Consider the following 21178-nt stretch of genomic DNA (forward strand, 5'->3'; position numbering starts at 1 on the left):
GCAGAGAGGCAGGGCTGAGCAGAGAGCCCAATGCAGGGCTCCATCTTAGGACCCTGAGATAATGACCTGAGCCAAAGGCAGAGGCTTAACCCACTAAGCCACCCAGGTGCCCTATTTATTATTCTTAAGAAGTCTTATTACTAGTAAATAATAGAATAGGAAAATATTTTTCTTTTTTTTAAAGATGTTATTTGAGAGAGAGTGCAAACATGCATGCTTGCTCACAAATTGGGTTAGGGAGCATGGCTCAGCAGAAGGGGAGGGAAAAGGATAGGAACAAGCAGACTCTCTGCTGAGTGGGGGGGACCCTACCTGGGGTTCAACCCAGAGATCATGACCTGAGCTGAAACCAAGAGTCAGACACTCAACCAACTGAGCTACCCCCAAAATTATTTTTCTAAAAAAGAATTTCTGCAAAAGAAAAAAGCAGGGGCACTTGGGTGGCTCAGTCAGTTAAGTGTCTTACTCTTGATTTCAGCTCAGGTCATGATCTCAGGGTCATGATCTCAGGGTTGTGAGATCCAGCCCAGATCAAGTCTATATGGAACTCCATGCTGGGCATGGAGTCAGCTTAAGATTTTCTCTCTCCCTCTCGCTCCGCTCCTCTCTCTACCTCCACATGTTCTCTCCCCCTGACCCAAAAAAAGAAAGAAAAGAAAAAAACGATAATCATGAAGACTACATAAAATGTAATCCTACAAAAATTATAATTGTAACCTATGTTTATGGGTCATAGAAATGCAGTGAATTTACAAAATATACACCTCAAACTACTTTTTAGCATTTAAAATATTTTCAAATAATTTTCTATAGACAACTTGATTTGTCTACTCAGTCTACTTACTTCTTCCATCTTTCCGCCTGCCCAAATAGAGTAACTTCCACTTAATGTAATTTGGTAAGTAATTACTAGCATACTGTGTAACTATTTCCTACTAACTTTCAATGGAAGTTACATTAGAAGCACTAAATTAATGCAGATACAAGTCATGGTTTTCTCTTTTACAAAAATAACTTTAGTTCAAAACTCATGGACTAAGCTCTAGGTCAAATCAATCCTCTAAGTTAAACTAAAGTGTTTTAAAATGTAAAAATAAATATCAGAAAGACCTCAACTTTTTTTTTTTTTCTATTTTTAGTTTAAGGGCTCCTATTACATCCAGCTAATACATAATCTCTCACAAGGAAATTACTTATTTACTGCCTTTTAGCAATTTAGACACTGCTAAATTGAAGGAAAACAACAAATGGGAAGGGATATATGCAGCCAGAATGGTGAGGTCCATGCATTTCATTGCTTAATAAACTAAGTAGTAAATGAATTGATTAATTCAGTGTGATGGAGTGAAGCACTCTAGGTAAGACACTTCAAAAATCTATTTTTTATTCATGTACTCCTCTTTTAAAGAGAAAACCCTTCACTAGAAACTTCATTTACTCTGTTTTAAATCCTTTTCTTATCTACAGCCTGGCAATCTTAGCTACTTTAAAATCTGTGGTTTCAATTACTATGTATATACTGATGATTCCCACATTTTTGCCTTTAGCTTATTCTCTTTCCTAAGTTAGTCACTTATACGTACAAATGTCCCTAGACAATACCACTTGGGTATCTCACTGGTTTTTTAATGTCATTAATATGGACCCTGCCTCTGACACCTGCATCTCTTCCAAACCCTATCTGGGTGAATGGTACCAACAACCTAACCTAGAAATCTTTGAGTCATCCTTTGGCTCTTCCTTTATCCACCATATCAAAATCACCTAGCACTACCTTTATTCTATGTAATAAACAGCTCTTAAATCTGTCTACTTCTCTTTATCCCATTTCCTAATATCTAAGTTTGAGCCAACATCATGTCTCATCAACTATATTTGCAATAACCTTCTAACAAGTTTCTATACCTCCAGTTGTAATTTGCTCGAGTGATTTGTATGGGTATTTAGAGCTCCCAAATTAATCTAAGGGGGAAAACTGAATATTATAGTTATTACCACCAGTATTCTATGATGGGTGACTGAATGGACGAATGTGTTCAGTTCCATTTTTAAATTGTATGTTAGTCAAAATTCTCCAGAGAAACAGAACTATGTATTTATAAAGAGATTTGTTGTAAGAAATTGTCCCACATGATTATGGAGTCTGGCAAATCCAAAATCTGTAGAACTGATGTCCCAGTTCAAATCCAAAGGCCAGAAGATATTGTAGAACTAAGAAAACCCAGTGTTCTCATTCAAAGGTCATCAGGCAAAACGAGCCACTTTTTCAAGGTCATCAGGTAGAATGGTATTACTCAGGGGAGGAGCAGTCTTTTGTTCTACTCAGGCCTCCAACCGGTTGAATGCTTAACCCACTTTACCAAGGGCTATCTGCTTTACCCAATCTACCAATTTGTTAATCTCATCTGAGAATACTCTCAAAGGAGCACCAGGTTTGACCAAAAATCTGGATATCCTGTGACCCAGTCGACACATAAAATAAACCATCATCATTGGGGAAAGTAAACAAAGTGAGCTTTATTATTAATAGGTCTAACCAAGAGTTAGGTGGCTAGGTATGGCAAAGATAGGCGTATTAATTTTGGTTTAAGAGACCCACAGGAAAATCATTTCATCTCAGCCTGTTTCCTATTCTGTTTCTGTAGATAGGAATAGTATCACTCTCCTCAAAAAGCTAATATGAAATAATGCTTACAAAGCTCCTAGCATAGTGCCTGACATATTTCATACTCAGAAGTTTTGAAACACATTGTCTTTAATATTAAAAATTTCATCACACAGCACGCTTGGGTGGCTCAGTTGGTTCAGCTTCTGCCTTTGGCTCAGGTCATGATCCAACGGTTTGGGGATCAAGCTCCTTGTTGGGCTCTCTGCTCAGCAGAATTTGCTGCTGCCCCTGCATGTGCTCTTAATCTCTCTCTCTCTGGCTCTGTCAAATAAATAAAATCTTTTAAAAATCATACTGACTTTGGCCTCTTACGTCTTTTAATTATATTAGTCAAAATATTGTTTTCCTCTGAGGTTTATATAGAGCTGGTAATGAACTACTAAGAAAAAATTTGAGTCTCTAAGAAAATATGGTTTTAAAAAAAAATGTTATTTGATAGAGAGGGAGCAAGCACTAGCAGCAGGCAGAAGGATGGAGGGAGAAGCAGACTCCCTGCTGAGCAGGGAGCCTTATGTGGAGCTCTATCCCAGGACTCTGGGATCATGACCTGAGCCAAAAGCAGACACTTAACAGACTGAACCACTCAGATGCCCCAAAAATGTTTGTTCTGAAGCCTTCCCCAACCCCTCCCATGAAGCAGAGCAAAAAAAAAAAAAAAAAAAAAAAAAAAAAGATACTTTAAAAAAAGGGGGGAGGGGGTTTTTTGTTTTCTTTTTTTAAGATTTTATTTATTAGGCAGGGAGATCACGTGTAGGCAGAGAGGTAGTAGGGGGGGCAGGCTCCCTGCTGAGCAAAGAGCCCTATGTGGGGCTCCATCCTAGGACCCTGAGAGCATGACCTGAGCTAAAGGCAGAGGCTTAACCCACTGAGCCACCCAGGCACCCCTAAAAAAAGGATACTTTTCCAAAAAGCAACTCTTAAAAATAAGATGAACTTCTCTGTGGGCCACACATGGCAACAGAAACTGTAAACAAAGCTGAGCTCTGGGCCTACCAGACTCTTAACACTAGTAGCTGAGTTTAGTGAGGAAAAAAGTGTCCACAGAAAGCTCACTGCCTAAAATCAGGGGTTAACCTCAGCTGACCACAATTCAACAAAATTAGAAATGAACTAACATTTTTCTTTTCCAACATAAAAAAATATATACATGGTTGGAGGAGGAAGTCACACACACCAAAATCAAAGTAGTACAGATCATACTTATGATAAAGCTATAACAGAGATAACAGAGGGAATCTTAGCATGGGGTTAGCAAAGAGATCAGATTAGAATGATCTCAGAACCAAGCATTTATAGCGTATTTCAATGACAGAGATAGCATTTGAAAATACTGATACTTGGAAGAACACCAAAACCCATGCAAAAATAAATAAGATCCCAAAACAACACCAAAAGCAAAATTCGGATAGATTGAGCACCTAAACATTAAAAACAAAAATGTTTAAAAGATGTAGAGTATCCCTTCAAAACAGGACCCAGAACGCACTATTAGGAAAAACTGGTAAGATTTCATTAAAAACTTTTATTTACGAAAACTCCACAATCAAATATGAAGATGAATCACAAACTACAAAAAGATAGTTAAAACACAGATAACAGATCATTAGTATTCAAAATACATAATACTTACAAATTGATAAGGGAAAAAATTATAGAAAAATGGACAAAGCTATGGCCTCAGAAATCACGCACTACATTTCCTGAATCTCCAGTAGTTACACAAGTCAGCACTACTTAATGTGTGAGACTATACAAGGGCATAAACACCAGGAGGCGGACGATTGTGGCCATCTGGAGGCTAGCTACCACATACATGTAACAGTATTTTGTACTGCTTTGATACATATGCATTAAAAATATAAGAACACAAATTAGGATACATACCACTTCTAGAACAACAGTTCCCTCTGGGGAGAGAGTAACAAAACTTTCAAATGTAACTAACATTTACAAATATACATAGATTTGAAGAACGTATAACCAAATGCTAACGTTTATTAAATCTGCACGGTGGGAATATGTCCTCTAATAATTTACTCTTATGTTTTAAATATTTCAGTAAAAGTTTTAAAATAATGAACCCAAAGAAATAAAATAAAATCTGCTTTGAACATGTTTATTTCTGTATATTCTGAAAATTGCAATTTTGATGACACATAAGAAAAATATTTTTCTAATATCAAAATAAGTATCTCTTTGGTAGAAACACACCTTATATGTTATCTTTAACTTAAAAAAATTAATCAAGAACTATGACCTAATATACTAAACAATACTATTCTTTGTCCATCCATTTGTCCCCACTATAGAGCTTTAGAATATAGTTCTATACACATCTCCATATCTACAAAAGAATTAAGATACCATATCAAAGATGCCTACAAGTTACAGGGAATTATATGACATAAACCAGCAAAAAGAACAATCTAAGATATGGGACAAGTTGAGTAGAACATTGTCATTAAAGTCAAATAATATGAAACCAATCACATCATTTAAATTTGATGCATTGGGGCGCCTGGGTGGCTCGGTGGATTGAAGCCTCTGCCTTCAGCTCAGGTCGTGATCCCAGGGTCCTGGGATCGAGCCCCACATCGGGCTCTCTGCTCGGCGGGGAGCCTGCCTCCCCCTCTCTCTCTGCCTGCCTCTCTGCCTACTTGTGATCTCTGTCAAATAAATAAATAAAATCTTTAAAAAAAAAAATAAATAAATTTGATGCATTAAAAACAAAGTATCTTTAGAATGATTGTATTTAGAATTTAGAATTATTATGTGCAAAGTTCAAAAAGCAGTAATACAGAGCCATAATTTTGATAAGGCACTTTAAAGAGAACAATCAAACATACAACATCACATAGCAATTAACCTGAGAAATAAAAAGGGGAAAAAAATTTATATATATACATATATATTCTTTCCAGACAGGCTTTCATTTTCTGAAGTAAAATCTTTTCATAAAGCATCATAAAGAATAAAAAATATTTATCATATATTTTTAAAAGTTATCAGTTAAATTGCAAATTCCTATAAAGAAAAGAATGTCTTCCTAAAAAGTCTGTGAGGTTCTAATTCAAATATTTTTAGAAAAACAATTATAAGTTTCATGTGAAAAAAAAAAACAGCTTTTAACTGTATTGTCAACTCTTTTATTCTCAAACATTTACTAGTTGTTGTGTTACACTTTCACTGTTCTAGGTGCTGGGGATAAAGAAATAAGACACAATCATTAGTTCCAGGGAACTTCCCACATCATTAGTTCCAGGGAACTTCCCGTGGTGGAGCTGGGCCAACACTGGTAACTTTAAAGTTACTTCCCTTGGTCCATAAAATGAAGCTCAACTTCAAATGCTGGCATTTCTGACATCTTCTGAAAAATCAAACAGAATAATGATCTACATGTTTTTTTCTATTGGTAACACTGTAGCATTATTAACGTTATCTACTGATGAAATTAACTTTCATAAAATAGACTTTTAATGTTTAGAGGACAGAAAATATTTAAAGATAAGTATCATCCAGCATGAAAAACAGAATCAGTATTCTGCTTTCACAAAAGTGAGAAAACCAAGATGATTTCATTCTGAATATATAGAACTGCTGGAGACAACCATATACTTATGGTACATGTGCAAATATCAAAAATGAGTAAGTATGAATTATTACACAGCCAAATCAGTTGTCAGGCTTCAAAGAATCATAGCCTTCTTTCAAAAGGTCCCGCCATGTTTTAAGGAAACGTGCATTTTCTGTACATTTGAAGGCAAGCTCTTCCACTTGAGCTGATACTGCAGATGTGGCTTCAAGAAGTTTGGTTAATGAAAATGCTGCCTGAAATTTTTAAAAAATACAGAGAGAGAGAAAAAGTCAAATAATATGTTTATCTTTCAGATTTTCATCTCATTTTATAGTCTATTTTTAGCTTAAAACCCTGACTCCCATGCCCAACTTGTTTTCCATAAACGTAAAAAAATCTTCAAACTAAACACTAGCTTCTTTAGGGAACCTAAGAAATTCCTTAAAGTAAGCTTTGAAGAAATGTCTGCTGGAGAGATACCCATTATGCACCAGACCTAACAAGTCAGTACTTCTTTTTTTTTTTTTTTTCTTAATTGAAAATACACCAGGGGAACCTGGCTGGGTCAATCACAGAAAGCAAGTGACTTTTGATCTCAGAGTTGTTGAGTTCAAGCCCCACGCTGGGTGTAGAAATTGCTTTAAAAAAAAAATTAATCTTTGGGGCGCCAGGGTGGCTCAGTGGGTCAAAGCTTCTGCCTTCCGCTCAGGTCATGATCCCAGGGTCCATCAGGCTCTTTGCTCAGCAGGGAGCCTGCTTCCTCCTCTCTCTCTCTGCCTGCCTCTCTGCCTATTTGTAATCTCTGTCTGTCAAATAAAATAAAATAAAATCTTTAAAAAAAAATTAAATCTTTAGAAGAAAAATAAAAGGAAGAAAATTCACTAGACTCATTTAGCTCAAAAAGAGGACTTGGAGCCCTTGACACTAAGTACCAGAAGCATCTGAGGGACTTAATTCTTGACAAACTGCTCACTGATATTTAGGTAACAAGGGCATTGTCCCGCTAATTTTACTTGTGAACACTATTTAGACCGTGAAAATGTACAGACCAAAGAACAGATACTCTGAACGGCCAAATAAATCAACAAAATCAAAACAAACCAAGGCAGCATACAAAAAATATCCATCTCTTCGTGGAATTCACTTCTTATTCAAATGTTTTCTTCACCTAGAATATAAAATTACACTCTTCCTAGATAACCTATCAGCAGTCCACTCAACATACTCTTAATACCAGTCTCCTTCAGCAAATACTGAAGCTGTACCAGCACTTTAGACATCTTAAAAAAAAAAAAAATTATTAAGCAACGAGAGATAATCGAGTTCATTCCACAGTTTCCAATCTGCCCAGGAGGGTCTATTCCACAAAGTTCTCCCAGGAGTATTACATCCTACATACCTCATTCACTCGACTCAGCCAAGAGTCCTTATTTACTGAAACTCCGCTGGGGGTGGGTGGGTGCGTGTCAGTGGAATTAGAGACTCCACAGAAACCACAGTGTGCCCTCTAGCAATCACAGGGAGGTCTCGGACCCGGCCGTGGAGGAAAACCAATCTGGACGACAGGCGCGGTTAAGTCACCCCTCCAAACTGGGTCCAGCGCAAAGCAAGCCTGAGACACGCAAGAATAGCATTGCCAGCTGGCTTTGGCAGGTGGCCAACTAGAGCAGCGGGATCTTAAGACCCAAGGAAAGAAATCACAGCCTGATCCTAAGCACCAGCCGACGAGGAGGAAGAGAGGGCAGACCTCGCCAGCACACGTCCGCGCAGCAGAGCTCTGTGGTTTCAGGTTACGCAGGATGATTGAAACCAGAAGGCGAGACAAAAAGAAAACAGCGAAGGGTGGGGAGGTGGGGGTGGGGGGGGTTAGTGGTGGAGGAACAACCCCTTATTCCTCAACACTAATTCTAAACACGGAGTCCTCGGGGATGGTGGACACGGGGCCTCGGGTCTCCGGTTTACTTAACAGCCTTGGGGGCAGAAGGGCGAGATGCGGATTCCTGGTCCTTCCCTCCCTGGCACAGCAACGGTCTCCCAACAAGGGCCGAGTGGGGGCGCGGCCCCGGGACCCGTCGAGCGACACTCACGTCTCCAATCTGCAGCTCCACCTCCTCCAGAGGGTCCACCGTTCGGCCGCTGCTCCTGCTCGGAACTGGCCAGCCCAAACTCACTGGAACGCCGGGGGAAGACGCTGACGAGGCGTCGGAAGACGAGGGAGAGGAGGGGGGCGGCGGGGGCGGCGAAGACATCCGCAGCTCCTCGGGGTCTGCCATTGAGCAGGGATGGGGCTGCAAAATCGGACCTTAGCAGCCGAACCGACACCAACCGTCTTTCAAACTGCTCGCGCCCAACACCCAGAAGCCCCGCCCCCTCCCTCCTGAAGTCCCGCCCGGTCTCCTTGCGGGTTTTTGCCCAAGTCCGCGAATACTAAGTCGTGTTTTCCGGACAGCCAATCACCTTGGGCGGTACATCGCTCCGCCAATCTCCGGTCAGGCTCAGAAGGCGCTTGACTAGAGGACTACAACTCCCAGAATGCTGTATGCGTCACTACACCGCCCACTACTTTTGATGCGCACGCGTGTACTACGGGATCTGTGGGTTTCTCTCCCCTGCACTCCCGCGTCCTCACCACGCCTTGGTGAGACGCAAACGGAGAACCAATCCTCAGCCTGAAGCCGGGATCGTGCTGAGACTTGGGAGTCCCTTTCCTTTTCCTCTTTCGGTACGTGACCCGGATGTCACTGCCGGCCGTAGCGTCTTGTGCGGCGCCGGCGCAGAGCAAGAAAGAGGCGGGAACACCGCGAAGCCAAAACATTGGGCAGAACTGAGAGGCAAACTTCAGCGGAGGTGTTGGTGATTCTCGGCAGGTGATGGCGCCCCCCGCGGCCTAGAGCTCAGTCCAGCACCCGCGGTGAACTACTGACAGTCCTTCCGTTGTGTCCCACCGAGGGTCCTGGGACCAGAGAATATGTTGGTGCGGCTAGCCAAGCTGTCCTGCCCGGGTGAGAGGGAACTCCGGGCGGGGATAATTAGAGGAAGATCGAGGAGTTAGGGCAGAACGGACAGGGCTACAGCTGGGGGGGCGGGGGGGCTCTAGACACCTACCTCTCTTCACCTGCTCTCCTGGAGTCCTCAGGTTAAACTCGGGCCAAGGTCACGCCGTCCATACCTGGCAGTGGACCCTAGATTCCTCCCCATAGAGCTGTCCCAATTGGAAGAACTGGCAACTAGGCTAAAGGTCACGGGCGGAGGAAACTTACCAACACGGCCCTCCCGTGGACTCCCGAACCCCTTCCAAATCTGGTCCTAATTCTTATCCCAAAGCTCGTGTGTTTTCTGTTGCATTGTTGGAAATGGATAAAATAATATTTGCACATTTTTCTTCTTGGTCGTGTCCTAACTTTCGTCTTTGCAGCCATTCATCCCAGTCCATTAAGAATTTGAAGTCTGATCTGTCACATCATGATTAACATCCATATGCGTGGCCCAAGTCACCAGTTTATATCTGGAGCCAGGAGTTTTTCTACATTGTCTAAAATTAACTTTAGAGGCTTATCATGTTGTGGGTGCTCCTAGAACCATCACAATGACTTGTGAAAATACCTCATTACCTTTTCTTCCTCTTAAAAATAATGCAGTTGGGTGGTCTTTGTTTTGCTTTACTTTTTAAAAAGGGTTTAAACATTCAAAAAGATTCACTACAGGATCTTGCATTTTGTCACATTTGGTTTAGTTTTTTGGTTTAGTTTCTTTAATTTTTGGTTACAGAATAAACAAGTATACATATTGCAAATTCAAGGATGTTCTTATTATGTACATTTCATGCACGTAGAAATTGTCAGATTTGGCCACCATATGTTAAATTTGAATTTTATTTAAAGTTCCTGATACTTGGGCATGTATTACTACGCCTAATGTGTAGATACACTTTATGTTTTGTGAAATATCAAAATAGTAAGATGGTATCTGCCCTACTGCCTAATTTAGCTGAAATCATTCTTGGGCCAAGCGTTAATTACATTCCACCAAAATTAGCATTTCCATTTTCTTTTTTTTTTTTTTAGAAGATTTTTTTTAAGGTTTTTTATTTATTTGACACAGAAATAGAGAGTACAAGTAGATCTGCAGGCAGAGGGAGAGAGAGAAGCAGGCTTTCCACTGCTTAGGGAGCCCAATGTGGGGCTGGATCCCAGAATCCCGGGATCATGACCTGAGCTGAAGGCAGCCACCCAACTGCCTGAGCCACCCAGGCACCCCAGCATTTCCATTTTCCATGCATACTTAAATCGTTGTCATTTTCATAGCTCAGTGTTAACCCTACTGGCAATAGGGAGATGGACACAAATATGTTGGCAGTGTGACTTTGATGTGATCTTATGAGGGGTCAGTGGACTTTTTAACCTTACTTCTCTACCAAAAATTCAACATGCCTAATTGTTCAAATATCTAAAGTGGAATGTCAGATTTGTTTTCAGAAAGGGAGTAAAGGTTGTGGCTTTTTAATCCCGTGGTGGAAATCGAACTACCCAGTTCCAGATATTCTCAAGAAAATAACTAGCTGTATAAGCAATAGAATTAGTTTTATCTGATACCGAATCATCAGTTTTCGGCAGCAAATGATAACTTCTACACACTAAACTACAATTCATCATAAGACAAAGATTTTAATATCTCTTAATAATAAAAATACAAATGAATAATTATTTAATATTCTCTTGAATGATGGTAATGCTATATTTGAATTCTAGAACTAAATTCTCCTATAATACCTTTATGTGTCTTAATGTACATTTTTTCAAGACTTAGGATATATGAAATAATAATTTAAAAATTATTCCCAATACTATAATTTTTAGTATGCCTTTGCCACTCTAAGATTATCAAAATAGATTATTTTTTTTAGTTTTTAAAAGCCTTTAGAGTTCAGCCATTCTAAATTTCTTCCCTTCCTGTATTCATCACAATCTTTAATTATTGATGTCTGATGCCAGATTTTTGCTTTAAAAAAATTATTTTATTGGAAAGAGTAAAATATAAAAATATGTTCATTCTGCAGTTGAGTGCTAAAGAATAACCCGTGCAAGGCTGTATGTTTCCATTTAATCAGAAAAAGGAAAGAAAATTCTTTTTTCATCACAGCTTGGTTTCCATTACTTCACAAATCATTTCAAATCCAATTGTAGTCTCAGAGTTTGTCTGATGTTGGAAGGATTGAGAGCTTGGGGGTGGGATCATCTGAATTCCTATGTATTTACTGTGAGTGGGGATTGTAGCTGCCCCACAATTTCCATAAAGTCATGAAAGGTAAGGCATGCTATCATAATTAAAAATTCTTAACTCTTCATTATGACCATTAAAATGTAAATTTTATTAGATTTTACATTTCAAATCCATGCAAAAGTCTTTGTTGATCTTTACTATTTGTTACAGTCCATGTTTAGAAACTTATTCATTTGCAGATATAATGCTTATATTTATATATAATAAATTCAAATTCACATATTCATCCCTCTTCCCTCTTCCTAAACCCATGGCAACCACTGTTTTTAATGTCTCTATAGTTTTACCTCTTCCCGAATCTCATATTGTTGAAATCATGCAGTATGTAGATTGGCATTTTCAGATTGGCTTCTTTCAATATGCATTTAAGTTCCCTCCATGTTTTTTCATGTCTAATAGTTCATTTCTTTTTAGTGCTAAATAGTATTCCATTGTATGTATGCACCTCAGTATATCTGTTTATCTAGTCACGTGTCAAAGGACATCTAAGTTTTGACAATTATGAATAAAGCTGCTATACACATTCACATTCATGTGAAGGGCTTTTTTTTTTTTTTAACCTGGACATTTTCTTTCTTTTGTTTTACTGTGATAAGAACTCTTAACAAGGGATAGACCCTCTTGGCAAATTTTTAAATGTACATTATTATTGACTATAGGTATGGAATTAAACATCAGATATCAGAGCTTATTCATCCTGCTTGACTGAAGGTTTTGGTCTGAGCATTAATTTTCAACTCATTTGGGTAAATGCCAAGGGGTACAACTGCTGGATCATCTGTTAAGATGTGGTTAGCTTTGTAAGAAATGCCAAACTGTCTTACAAAGTGCCTGTACCATTTTGCATTCCCACCAGTAATGAATGAGAGAGCCAGTTGCTCCACATTCTTGTTTCCTCATAATCTTTTTTTTTTTTTTAAGATTTTATTTATTTGATAGAGAGAAATCACAAGTAGACGGAGAGGCAGACAGAGAGAGAGAGGGGAAGCAGGCTCCCTGCTGAGCAGAGAGCCCGATGCAGGACTCGACCCCAGGACCCTGAGATCATGACCTGAGCCGAAGGCAGCGGCTTAACCCACTGAGCCACCCAGGTGCCCCACCTCATAATCTTTTTTGTGTGTGATTGTAAATCTTCTATTTTTAATAATAGTTTTATTGAGATATGTCACATACTCTACAGTCATACCCTTTAAGATATATAATCAGGGTTTTTACTATAAACACACACACATGCAACCATCACAACAATCTATTTCAGAACATTTTCATCACCCTCAAAAGAAACTTCACACCCATTAGTAATCACTCTTCAACCTCTCTAGCCCTAGGGCAACAACTAATCTATTTTCTCTGTAGTCAATTCTGGATAGTTCATACCCATGGAATCATAATATGTGGTCTTTCATGGCTGGCTTCTTTCATTTAGCATAGTGTTAAGTTCATCCATAATGTAGCATTTATTACTACTGAATTTCTTTTTGTTGCTGAATAATATTCCATTGTATGAATATATCACTTTTTATCCGTTCACAAACAGATATTTGGGCTTTTTCTATATTTCGGCTGTTATGAATAATACATCTATGAAGATACATATATAAGCATTTGTGTGTTTTCATTTATCTTAGGTATATACCTGGGAGGGAGTTCTGTGGAAACTGTGTTTAAGGTTTTGCCTTAAATGGCTGTACTGTTTTTCCAAAGGGCTGTACCATTTTACATTTCCACCAGCTGTGTATGAGGTTCCTCTGTCTTTTCTTGTCTCTACGACTTTGCTACTTTCAATATATACTAGCCAGGCATTTTGTAGAATGTCCTTCATCTGAATTTGTCTGATGATTTCTCATGTTTAGACCAAGGTTACAGCTTTGGGAGAAGTATACCACAGAGGTAAAGAGCCCTTCTTATCACATCAGGGAGTGTGTGATACCAAAATGTCTTGTTGCCAATAATGTTAAACTTAATCATTTGGTTAAAGGGTCTCTGTATTTCTCCACTGTAAAATTAATATTTTTCCCTTTTGTACTCATTGGAAGCTAGTCACTAATTGCAGTCCACACTCAAAAGTGGAGAAACAATCTGTGGATGTATCAACATAATCTTTTATACTTTGACTTTTTCTATTAAAATCATAGGCCATATGGAATTCATTTTGATAGGAAGAGAAAGGTATAATTTTTTCCAAATGAATTTCTCCCTATCTTTGAACATTTAATAAGTAACCATTTCTTTTCTCTGATTAGAAACAGCATCTTTAGCATATGGAAAATCCTTATGTATATTCTATTTCTGAAGTCTTTATTCCTTTTGTTTCCTTTGATTATTTTATTCCTTTTCCTAAAACAGACTCATAATTACTATAACTCCAATACAAGTTTTTGTATCTGGGCTATTCCCTGCCTTTATATGTGTGTGTGTGTGTGTGTGTATATATATATATATATAATGGGAAAAAGTATCAAGGAGAAGAGTGCCAGAGAAGGGAGACAGATTGAAGATGCAGGTGAAAGGGAAGGCTTCAGATAGATTGATGTCCTGCTGAAATTGGGAGGGCTAAGCCTTATTTATCATCATTATTCTAAGTGAAAAGATATCTGTTGTGACCTAGAAAATAAATGAAGAGTGGACACAAATACCGATTACATTAGAGGTTGTTGCCAAGGAAATAGAAAAGTTCCCACTTAATTACTTCTTTCTATGACGTTTGGTGTGTTATGGTCTCTGCTTCAGATAGGGGAAGGAAGAGGTAGAACTGAAGGTTCAAGGACAAGAGCTTTAATGAACATTATTGCAGATAAAGCCTTCCACACTTCTGTTTATTTCTATTTGCTTACTAATGAATATGTACATTTTTAAGGCTCTCAGAAGATACTGCCATATCGGAGAGTCAGTTGTTTAAAAAGCTGACCATAAAACCTAGTTTGCCCATGTTGTCCCAGCATAATCATTAATACTGTCCCTTATTACTCTCAAAAGTATCTAGTTTAGGGATGCCTGGGTGCCTCAGTTAAGTGTCTGCCCTTGACTCAGGTCATGACCAGGGTTTAAGACCCAAGTTGTGACCTGGAATTGAGTCACCCATCAGTCTCCTTGCTCAGCAGGGAGGCTGCTTCTCCCTCTGCCTGCTCTTCCCCCCGTTTGTGCACACATGCACCCTCTCTCTCTCTCTGGCAAATAAAATCTTTTTTAAAAACATACAGTTTGGTTGATAAATTTTATGGTTATCCTGTTCATAGGTTAAGCTTTATATGAGCTAAATTGAATAAATTAATTTATTAGATGCTTTTTAAATATAGTTTGAAAACATTGGTTTATGAGAAGAAGCTAAGTTGTTCATCTAGGAAATAGTACAGTCTGTTTCAGGTCATATCACAAATAATGGCTCAACAGCCTAGATCTAACCATTCACTGTCTGCAGGATTGATACAGTGAGAATATAAACAAGTTTTAACTATAAGACATCATGTGGGTCATACAATTTTAAATCAGTTAGGTACCTTAAAGATCATTTAGTGATCCTCTCCTTTTTTTGGATGAGGAAACTGAAATCTAAGGAGGTTAATGAAGGTCTTAGGGCTAATTAATAGAAAATTAAAGAGAAACCAGATCTGATTCCTAATCCTAGAATTTTTTCCTTTTAAAAAAAATGTTTTTTTAGTATACTCTGAGAAAGCTAATTGAAAAAATACCAATTTTTGTGCAGCATATCAGTGCTTTCATGCCTTAAAAATTAAGAAAAATCATCTACCTCTGTGTCATACAAGATGGTCTTCAACTTCTGTTGTACCTCGAATTACTACCCACTATACTATTTTTCCCCGGGATAAAGACAAGCGATGGGAAGGTAAGTAATAATTTCTGTAGAAGTGTTGAAGCTTTTCTAGATACTTTATATCATTTTGTGGAAATATTTTTCATGATAGTATAAGATCATCTAATAATATTTCATAGCTTTACCAAATCTATTACATATTGATATTGAGATAAGAAAATATCTGCAAAGTTTTTAGTAGTATATCTCAAAGTCAAAAGTGGTTTATGGAAGCAAAAATAAGATAGACACTGGAACAGAACCTAAAAGAACATCCAATTAATACAATAATATATTTAGTACAATTCTCATGCAAAGCAGAGAGGCAATTTCTGTAAATGTTCTAAAGCATAGTGAGTGTTTGTGATTTTTATCAGATCATATTCATCCCAGAATTTTCATGTATTTTTTAAATCATTTTTTCCTCCCAGGAGTGAACATGGAGAGGTTTGCAGAAGAAGCAGATGTAGTTATAGTTGGTGCAGGCCCTGCAGGACTCTCTACAGCTATTCGTCTAAAGCAGTTGGCTACTAAACATGAAAAGGACATCCGTGTGTGTCTAGTAGAGAAAGCTGCTCAAATAGGAGCGCATACTCTCTCAGGGGCTTGCCTTGATCCACGTGCTTTTGAAGAATTATTCCCAGACTGGAAGGAGAAGGGAGTATGAAAAAATTGGTTTTTATACAAAATGTAATCTTTATCGTATCTATTTCCAAACTACTAGAATATAGAAAAACCTTTTTATGTAATTCTGTCTCTTAGAGGATTTTTATAGATAAGTATTTTTTAACTTAAAAAGGGCCCAAAATTGAATTATATCAACTATATTTACAATTTTAAGATATTAACTCATGTACTCATGTAATACCTTCTACACATTGTATTTATGTACTGGATTTATAAGAAGGCCTTATCTTGAGAAGGTGTTAGAATATTTGTACTAAATAAAATACAGCCGGTTGATTATGAGCATATTTCCTAAGTTGTTCCGTAGGTGTTGATATCATTGTTCTTAATAAAGTTTTATGTAAATTTCCTTGGATATTGTAATATCTAAAACCAAAGAGGATAATCTAATCAAGTGTTCCAAAGAATAAATGAATATGGTCTCTCATAACCTAAGAAGAAAAGGCACTGGTATGATATGCAGAGAACTGAATGTTAATTTTACTGCTTTCATCATTTATATGGCTTTGGTTAAAATCTTACACTTTACATATCCTAGCTTTTTCTTCTGTAAGATGGGTTATGTTACGCCTGCCAAGTCTTGAATATTCACTACCCGTGAATATACTTTGTAAATGTCAACAATTATATAATTTCTATATTATTTCTATATGGAGTAAATTGAATTCCAAGAATTTCATCTGTGCTCTTCTTTCTAAAATACCAAGCTCCTTTAAACTAGAAATACTTAACATCTAATTAACTTTCTCTTTTCACTATTATACCAAAAATAGTTATTAGTGAATTGTTATTGACATAATACCAGTTGTGATAGAAAAAGGTTTTCAGAGCCCTATATAACTGAGCAGATAGAATCCATGACATACCTGTTAATTGCATCCAAAGGAAAAATAAAACTTCTCTTATGTTTTCATCAGGCAGGAGGTTACAGCTTGGAGCAAGCACCTAAGCTAAACTCCCACAGAGACAGAGAGACAGGAAGCCATGTCCAAGATGTCTCCAAGGCCCCCCAAAAAGATTTCTGGGATGTAAAACTGGCTTATTTAGGTTCTAAAAAGATTCCCATACATCTCAAAGAGACAAAGAGGATTTGCAGTTCCAAGTTTCTAAAGGAAATAAAAGAAAAGTGAGGAGAGTAGTTCACTTTCCCTTTTGACATAGTTTTTTCATTATTTGTATTTACCATTACAAATATGAACTAAAAGCTTCCTTCTCTTTCCTTCTTTTGCTTTTAGGCTCCACTTAACACTCCTGTAACAGAAGACAGATTTGGAATTTTAACAGAGAAATACAGAATTCCTGTGCCAATTCTTCCAGGTAAGGTGTGATAAGTATTTGTAGGATCCTAGAATTCTGTACCTGGAAGGAACCACATTTCATCTTGTAGCTTGTAGCAAAACAGGACTAGAGCCTAGTTCTTTTGTCTTCCAATCTAGAAGAATTGAGATAGCCTTATAAGGCAACCCAAAATTTTACTTTAGTATTGTAATGGCTTTTTAATTCAATAATTAGAACTGTGTGCCAAAGTTGTAGAATTTAAATGAAATTTTGACCATAGGATGATGTGTATATTTACACAGAAATTATACATTGTTTAGAATTCTTAAATTAAGTATTTATGGTTTTGAAATGTTTTATCAATAAAATGTCAGATTGATAAATTAAGCATATATTTGTAGGTCTTCCAATGAATAATCATGGCAATTACATTGTACGCTTGGGACATTTAGTGAGCTGGATGGGAGAACAAGCAGAAGCCCTCGGTGTTGAAGTATACCCTGGCTATGCTGCTGCTGAGGTTTGTACAGTTGTATTTTTTAATGTTTATAAGAAGTTGTCTCTTTTTCTTTTAAATATAAACCAAGAATGGTACAGAGGTAAAGAAATAAATATTTTAGAAAAGCTGTAAGATTTTAGAATTGTAAGGTTAGAAGGAATCTCGGAAAGATCTAATCCAAAGAGTACTTGAATTCCTCATCTTGAATAATGTTCCTGACGTTATCACATGGTTGTGTAATTTACAACTGCACAGCATTGAGGATGAGATCATCTCTAGCTGATGTTTGGATTGTTGATAACACTCTCTTTCTTCTGCTGAAATACATATTCTGTTTTCCATTACATAGAACAAATCAATGCCCTCTTCCAAGGACACTTTTCCAATTATAATTATGCCCCACTCTCTTCTTCTCCCTTTCACTCTGGTGTTTTTATCTTTCCTAGGTTAAATATTCTCAGTTATTTCAGCCATGATGTTACATATATTTTGAGTTCCTTCATTATTCTCAGTGCCCTCTGAATGCATTCCCTTTTTATCCCCTTTATAAAGTGGCATCCAGAATGAAAAAACTGCTTCAAGCCTAGTATAGAGCCTGGCTCTTGCTTTCTTCATTCTAGAAAACATTCTTCTATTAATTCTTTCCAAATAATGCTTTTGGCAAACATATCATACTGTTGATTCTCACTAAGTTTTTTGGAGAAATGATTAAAAATAAAATGATTAAAAATAAAATAAAAATAAAATGATTTAAAATGATTAAAAATAAAAATTAAAAACCCAGAAAAATCACCTATATAAATTATTTAAAATTTTTATTGTTTAATAAGCATTAAACCAAGACTGCAGTGCATGTCGCAGGCAGTCTGCTGGGAGATTGCCAAGACAGAAAGACATCTTGCCCTCTTACATAGCCACACAGATATAATCCATCACATACATATTACTTGTCTTTATCCAGAGGAAAAATAAAATTTCTCGTATCTTTTTGACAAGAAGTACCACCTGGAGCCAAGCACCTAGCCCAGGCTCTTGTAGTGACAGGAAAATAGGACACTATTCTTTTTGGTGTTCAGATTTCAAATATGTCTACAATGCCTCTGGGAAACACATTTCTGAGATGCAGATCTGGCAAGAGTCTTAAATAAGACTTTTTAAAACATTCCTATATCTGAGAGAGGCAGAAAAGGAGTTTATAGTTAACTTTTCTAAAGGAAATGATTGAAAAAATTGACAGGAGGGATAGTTTTCTTTGGTTTTGGCCCCAGGGAAAATTCAAAAAATTTTTTATTTGTTTTTATGCTTAAAGTATGTAAGTCAAATAAAACGCATAGGTCCCTGTATTATACTTGCTGCTGTGCTAATTTTTGTTTTACACACACACACACACACGCACGCACGCACGCACACACACACACATGCATTTGGGTTTTTGGACCCAAGTGTGGGGTTTTTTATTTCTCCTGGTTAAAATGTTCCTAACATTAGTCCTGGGATTAGTATCAAATCACAAGTAGGTGGTTTGTAGAATCTATGATTTTCAGTTTTTGTGTACACACACACACACACACACACACACACATACATACACACAGTCTCTTATACCTCTCTTCTTTTCCTTAGTCCCTTAAAGATCATTATCAATAGATTAATGTCAGGTTTGTCAGGTGTTTTTGTACTCTGAGCCAGACTTCAGTTTTAGTTCAAAGCCACATTCTACTCTTGATTCATTTTCAGAATATGAAGTAAGAGGTTTATGTTTTTCTTTTCATACCCATTGCTGCTGAACCTTACTTTACCTTCCCACTCCTGTGCTGTCTGTGTGATGCTAGCGTATATTTTGTACTTCCTATCTAAAGGACATTGTCTTCCAGAGAGGAAACAGAAACTCAGTAAGAATTATAGATCATCGCTGTTTCTCATCCTCCAAATTACAATTTTAACCAGTTTCGCCAATCTAACTTGCTCCAGAAATAAACTTTAATCACATTTAGAGTGTCTTGAACCTCTTTCTGTTTTGTTTTGTTATGTCATTTTCTTTGGTTTTTGTTTTTTGGGATCTTAGCTCATTTTGAACAGAAGCTTTCCTGACACTATTGTCTTCCCACCCAACACTAGTGGTCTTCACTTGTTAGAGGCCCTGATTTCAGGGTTTGTATACTTGTCTTTGATACCTGATCTCTTCAGAGCTCTTTGTTTATTCTGACTGGTTTCTTTAGTGACTTCATGGTAGCTTCACACTTTCCTTTTTTTTTTTTTTTTTTTTTTTTAAAGATTTTATTTATTTATTTGACAGACAGAGATCACAAGTAGGCAGAGAGGCAGGCAGAGAGAGAGGAGGAAGCAGGCTGCGGGGCTTGATCCCAGGACGCTGGGATCATGACGTGAGCCAAAGGCAGAGGCTTTAACCCACTGAGCCACCCAGGCGCCCGCCCCCTTCCTTCTTCATCAAGGTTGTGGCATTTCTTTTATTTCCAGCTGTTTGAGCTGTGTTCTTTTATACTCTAGAAAGGAGTATCTTTAAAACATATCTCTTTTCTTGCCTAAACACTTTAAAGCCTGTTATTTCTATAACCCAGAAAACGTACTCGGTTTCTTAAATATCGAAAGCTGTTCATTGCTTCTTTTCAGGGTGGTTATGAATCATAAGGTGATAACCAAATATGTTTTCATTTCAGGTTCTTTTTCATGAAGACAACAGTGTAAAAGGAATTGCCACTAATGATGTAGGGATACAAAAGGATGGTGCACCCAAGGTAAATGTTTTAACAATTATGTGCTTAACAAACTGATGAAAAAAAACAACCTAAATGCAATGATTTCGTTTTGCTACAAATTGCACATTAATAAAGTGTATGTTAGAATATAATTATTAATGTGAAATTCTTCTCTTAAAGATTTTATTTATTTATTTGACAGACAGTGATCACAGATAGAGAGGCAGGCAGAGAAGCAGGCTCCCTGCTGAGCAGAGAGCCTGATGCGGGGTTCAATCCCAGGACCCTGGGATCACGACCTGAGCTGAAGGCAGAGGCTTTAACCCACTGAGCCACCCAGGTGCCCCTGGAATTCTTCTTTTAAAAAAATAGAGAGCTGGGGCACCTGGATGATGGCTCCATGGGTTGAGTCTCTGTCTTTGGCTCAGGTCACGATCTCAGGGTCCTGGGATCGAGTCCCACATTGGGCAGTCTGCTCAGTAGGGAGCCTGCTCCCCCCAGCCCCGCCTCGCCTGCCTCTCTGCCTCCTTGTGATCTCTTTCTGTCAAATAAATAAAATCTTTAAAAAAAAAGAATAGCTAAAAAGGATTTAGACAAGTAAATAAAACATGTTTAAGAATAATTTTTTAAAGATAAAAACATGAGTCATACAAACATAAAACAA

General features: G+C 37.6%; 2 protein-coding genes across 3 annotated transcripts in view; one reads left to right on the forward strand and one right to left on the reverse strand.

Moving 5' to 3' along the window:
* Nucleotides 1-6119: 6119 nt before the first annotated feature.
* Nucleotides 6120-8669, reverse strand: C1H4orf46 (chromosome 1 C4orf46 homolog). The gene is made up of 2 exons (XM_059174166.1): nucleotides 8330-8669; nucleotides 6120-6496 (listed from the first exon to the last, which is right to left on the reverse strand). The coding sequence occupies exons 1-2, from the start codon at nucleotides 8513-8515 to the stop codon at nucleotides 6341-6343; spliced, it is 342 nt and encodes a 113-aa protein (XP_059030149.1). The 5' UTR covers nucleotides 8516-8669; the 3' UTR covers nucleotides 6120-6340.
* Nucleotides 8670-8878: 209 nt separating this feature from the next.
* ETFDH (electron transfer flavoprotein dehydrogenase) overlaps nucleotides 8879-21178 on the forward strand; it is a 30008-nt gene continuing 17708 nt past the window's right edge. The window contains exons 1-6 of one of the 2 annotated variants that reach the window (XM_059174132.1): nucleotides 8879-9244; nucleotides 15226-15366; nucleotides 15765-15994; nucleotides 17256-17337; nucleotides 17700-17818; nucleotides 20476-20553. In XM_059174132.1, coding sequence (XP_059030115.1) covers nucleotides 9211-9244; nucleotides 15226-15366; nucleotides 15765-15994; nucleotides 17256-17337; nucleotides 17700-17818; nucleotides 20476-20553 — 684 coding nt within the window. In that variant the 5' untranslated portion in view covers nucleotides 8879-9210. The remainder of the gene's footprint in view (nucleotides 9245-15225; nucleotides 15367-15764; nucleotides 15995-17255; nucleotides 17338-17699; nucleotides 17819-20475; nucleotides 20554-21178) is intronic. The other variant, XM_059174122.1, reaches the window with a different exon arrangement.

The sequence above is a fragment of the Mustela lutreola genome, chromosome 1 (genome assembly GCF_030435805.1).
Source record: "Mustela lutreola isolate mMusLut2 chromosome 1, mMusLut2.pri, whole genome shotgun sequence".
In the NCBI taxonomy this organism is placed as follows: domain Eukaryota; kingdom Metazoa; phylum Chordata; class Mammalia; order Carnivora; family Mustelidae; genus Mustela; species Mustela lutreola.

Bases quoted from the DNA above. Each gene is read 5' to 3' on its own strand.
- C1H4orf46 (XM_059174166.1), bottom strand. From the start codon at position 8,515: ATGGCAGACCCCGAGGAGCTGCGGATGTCTTCGCCGCCCCCGCCGCCC. The intron at 6,497-8,329 runs GTGAGTGTCGCT...TAAAAATTTCAG, and splicing joins TGGAGCTGCAGATTGGAGAC to GCAGCATTTTCATTAACCAA.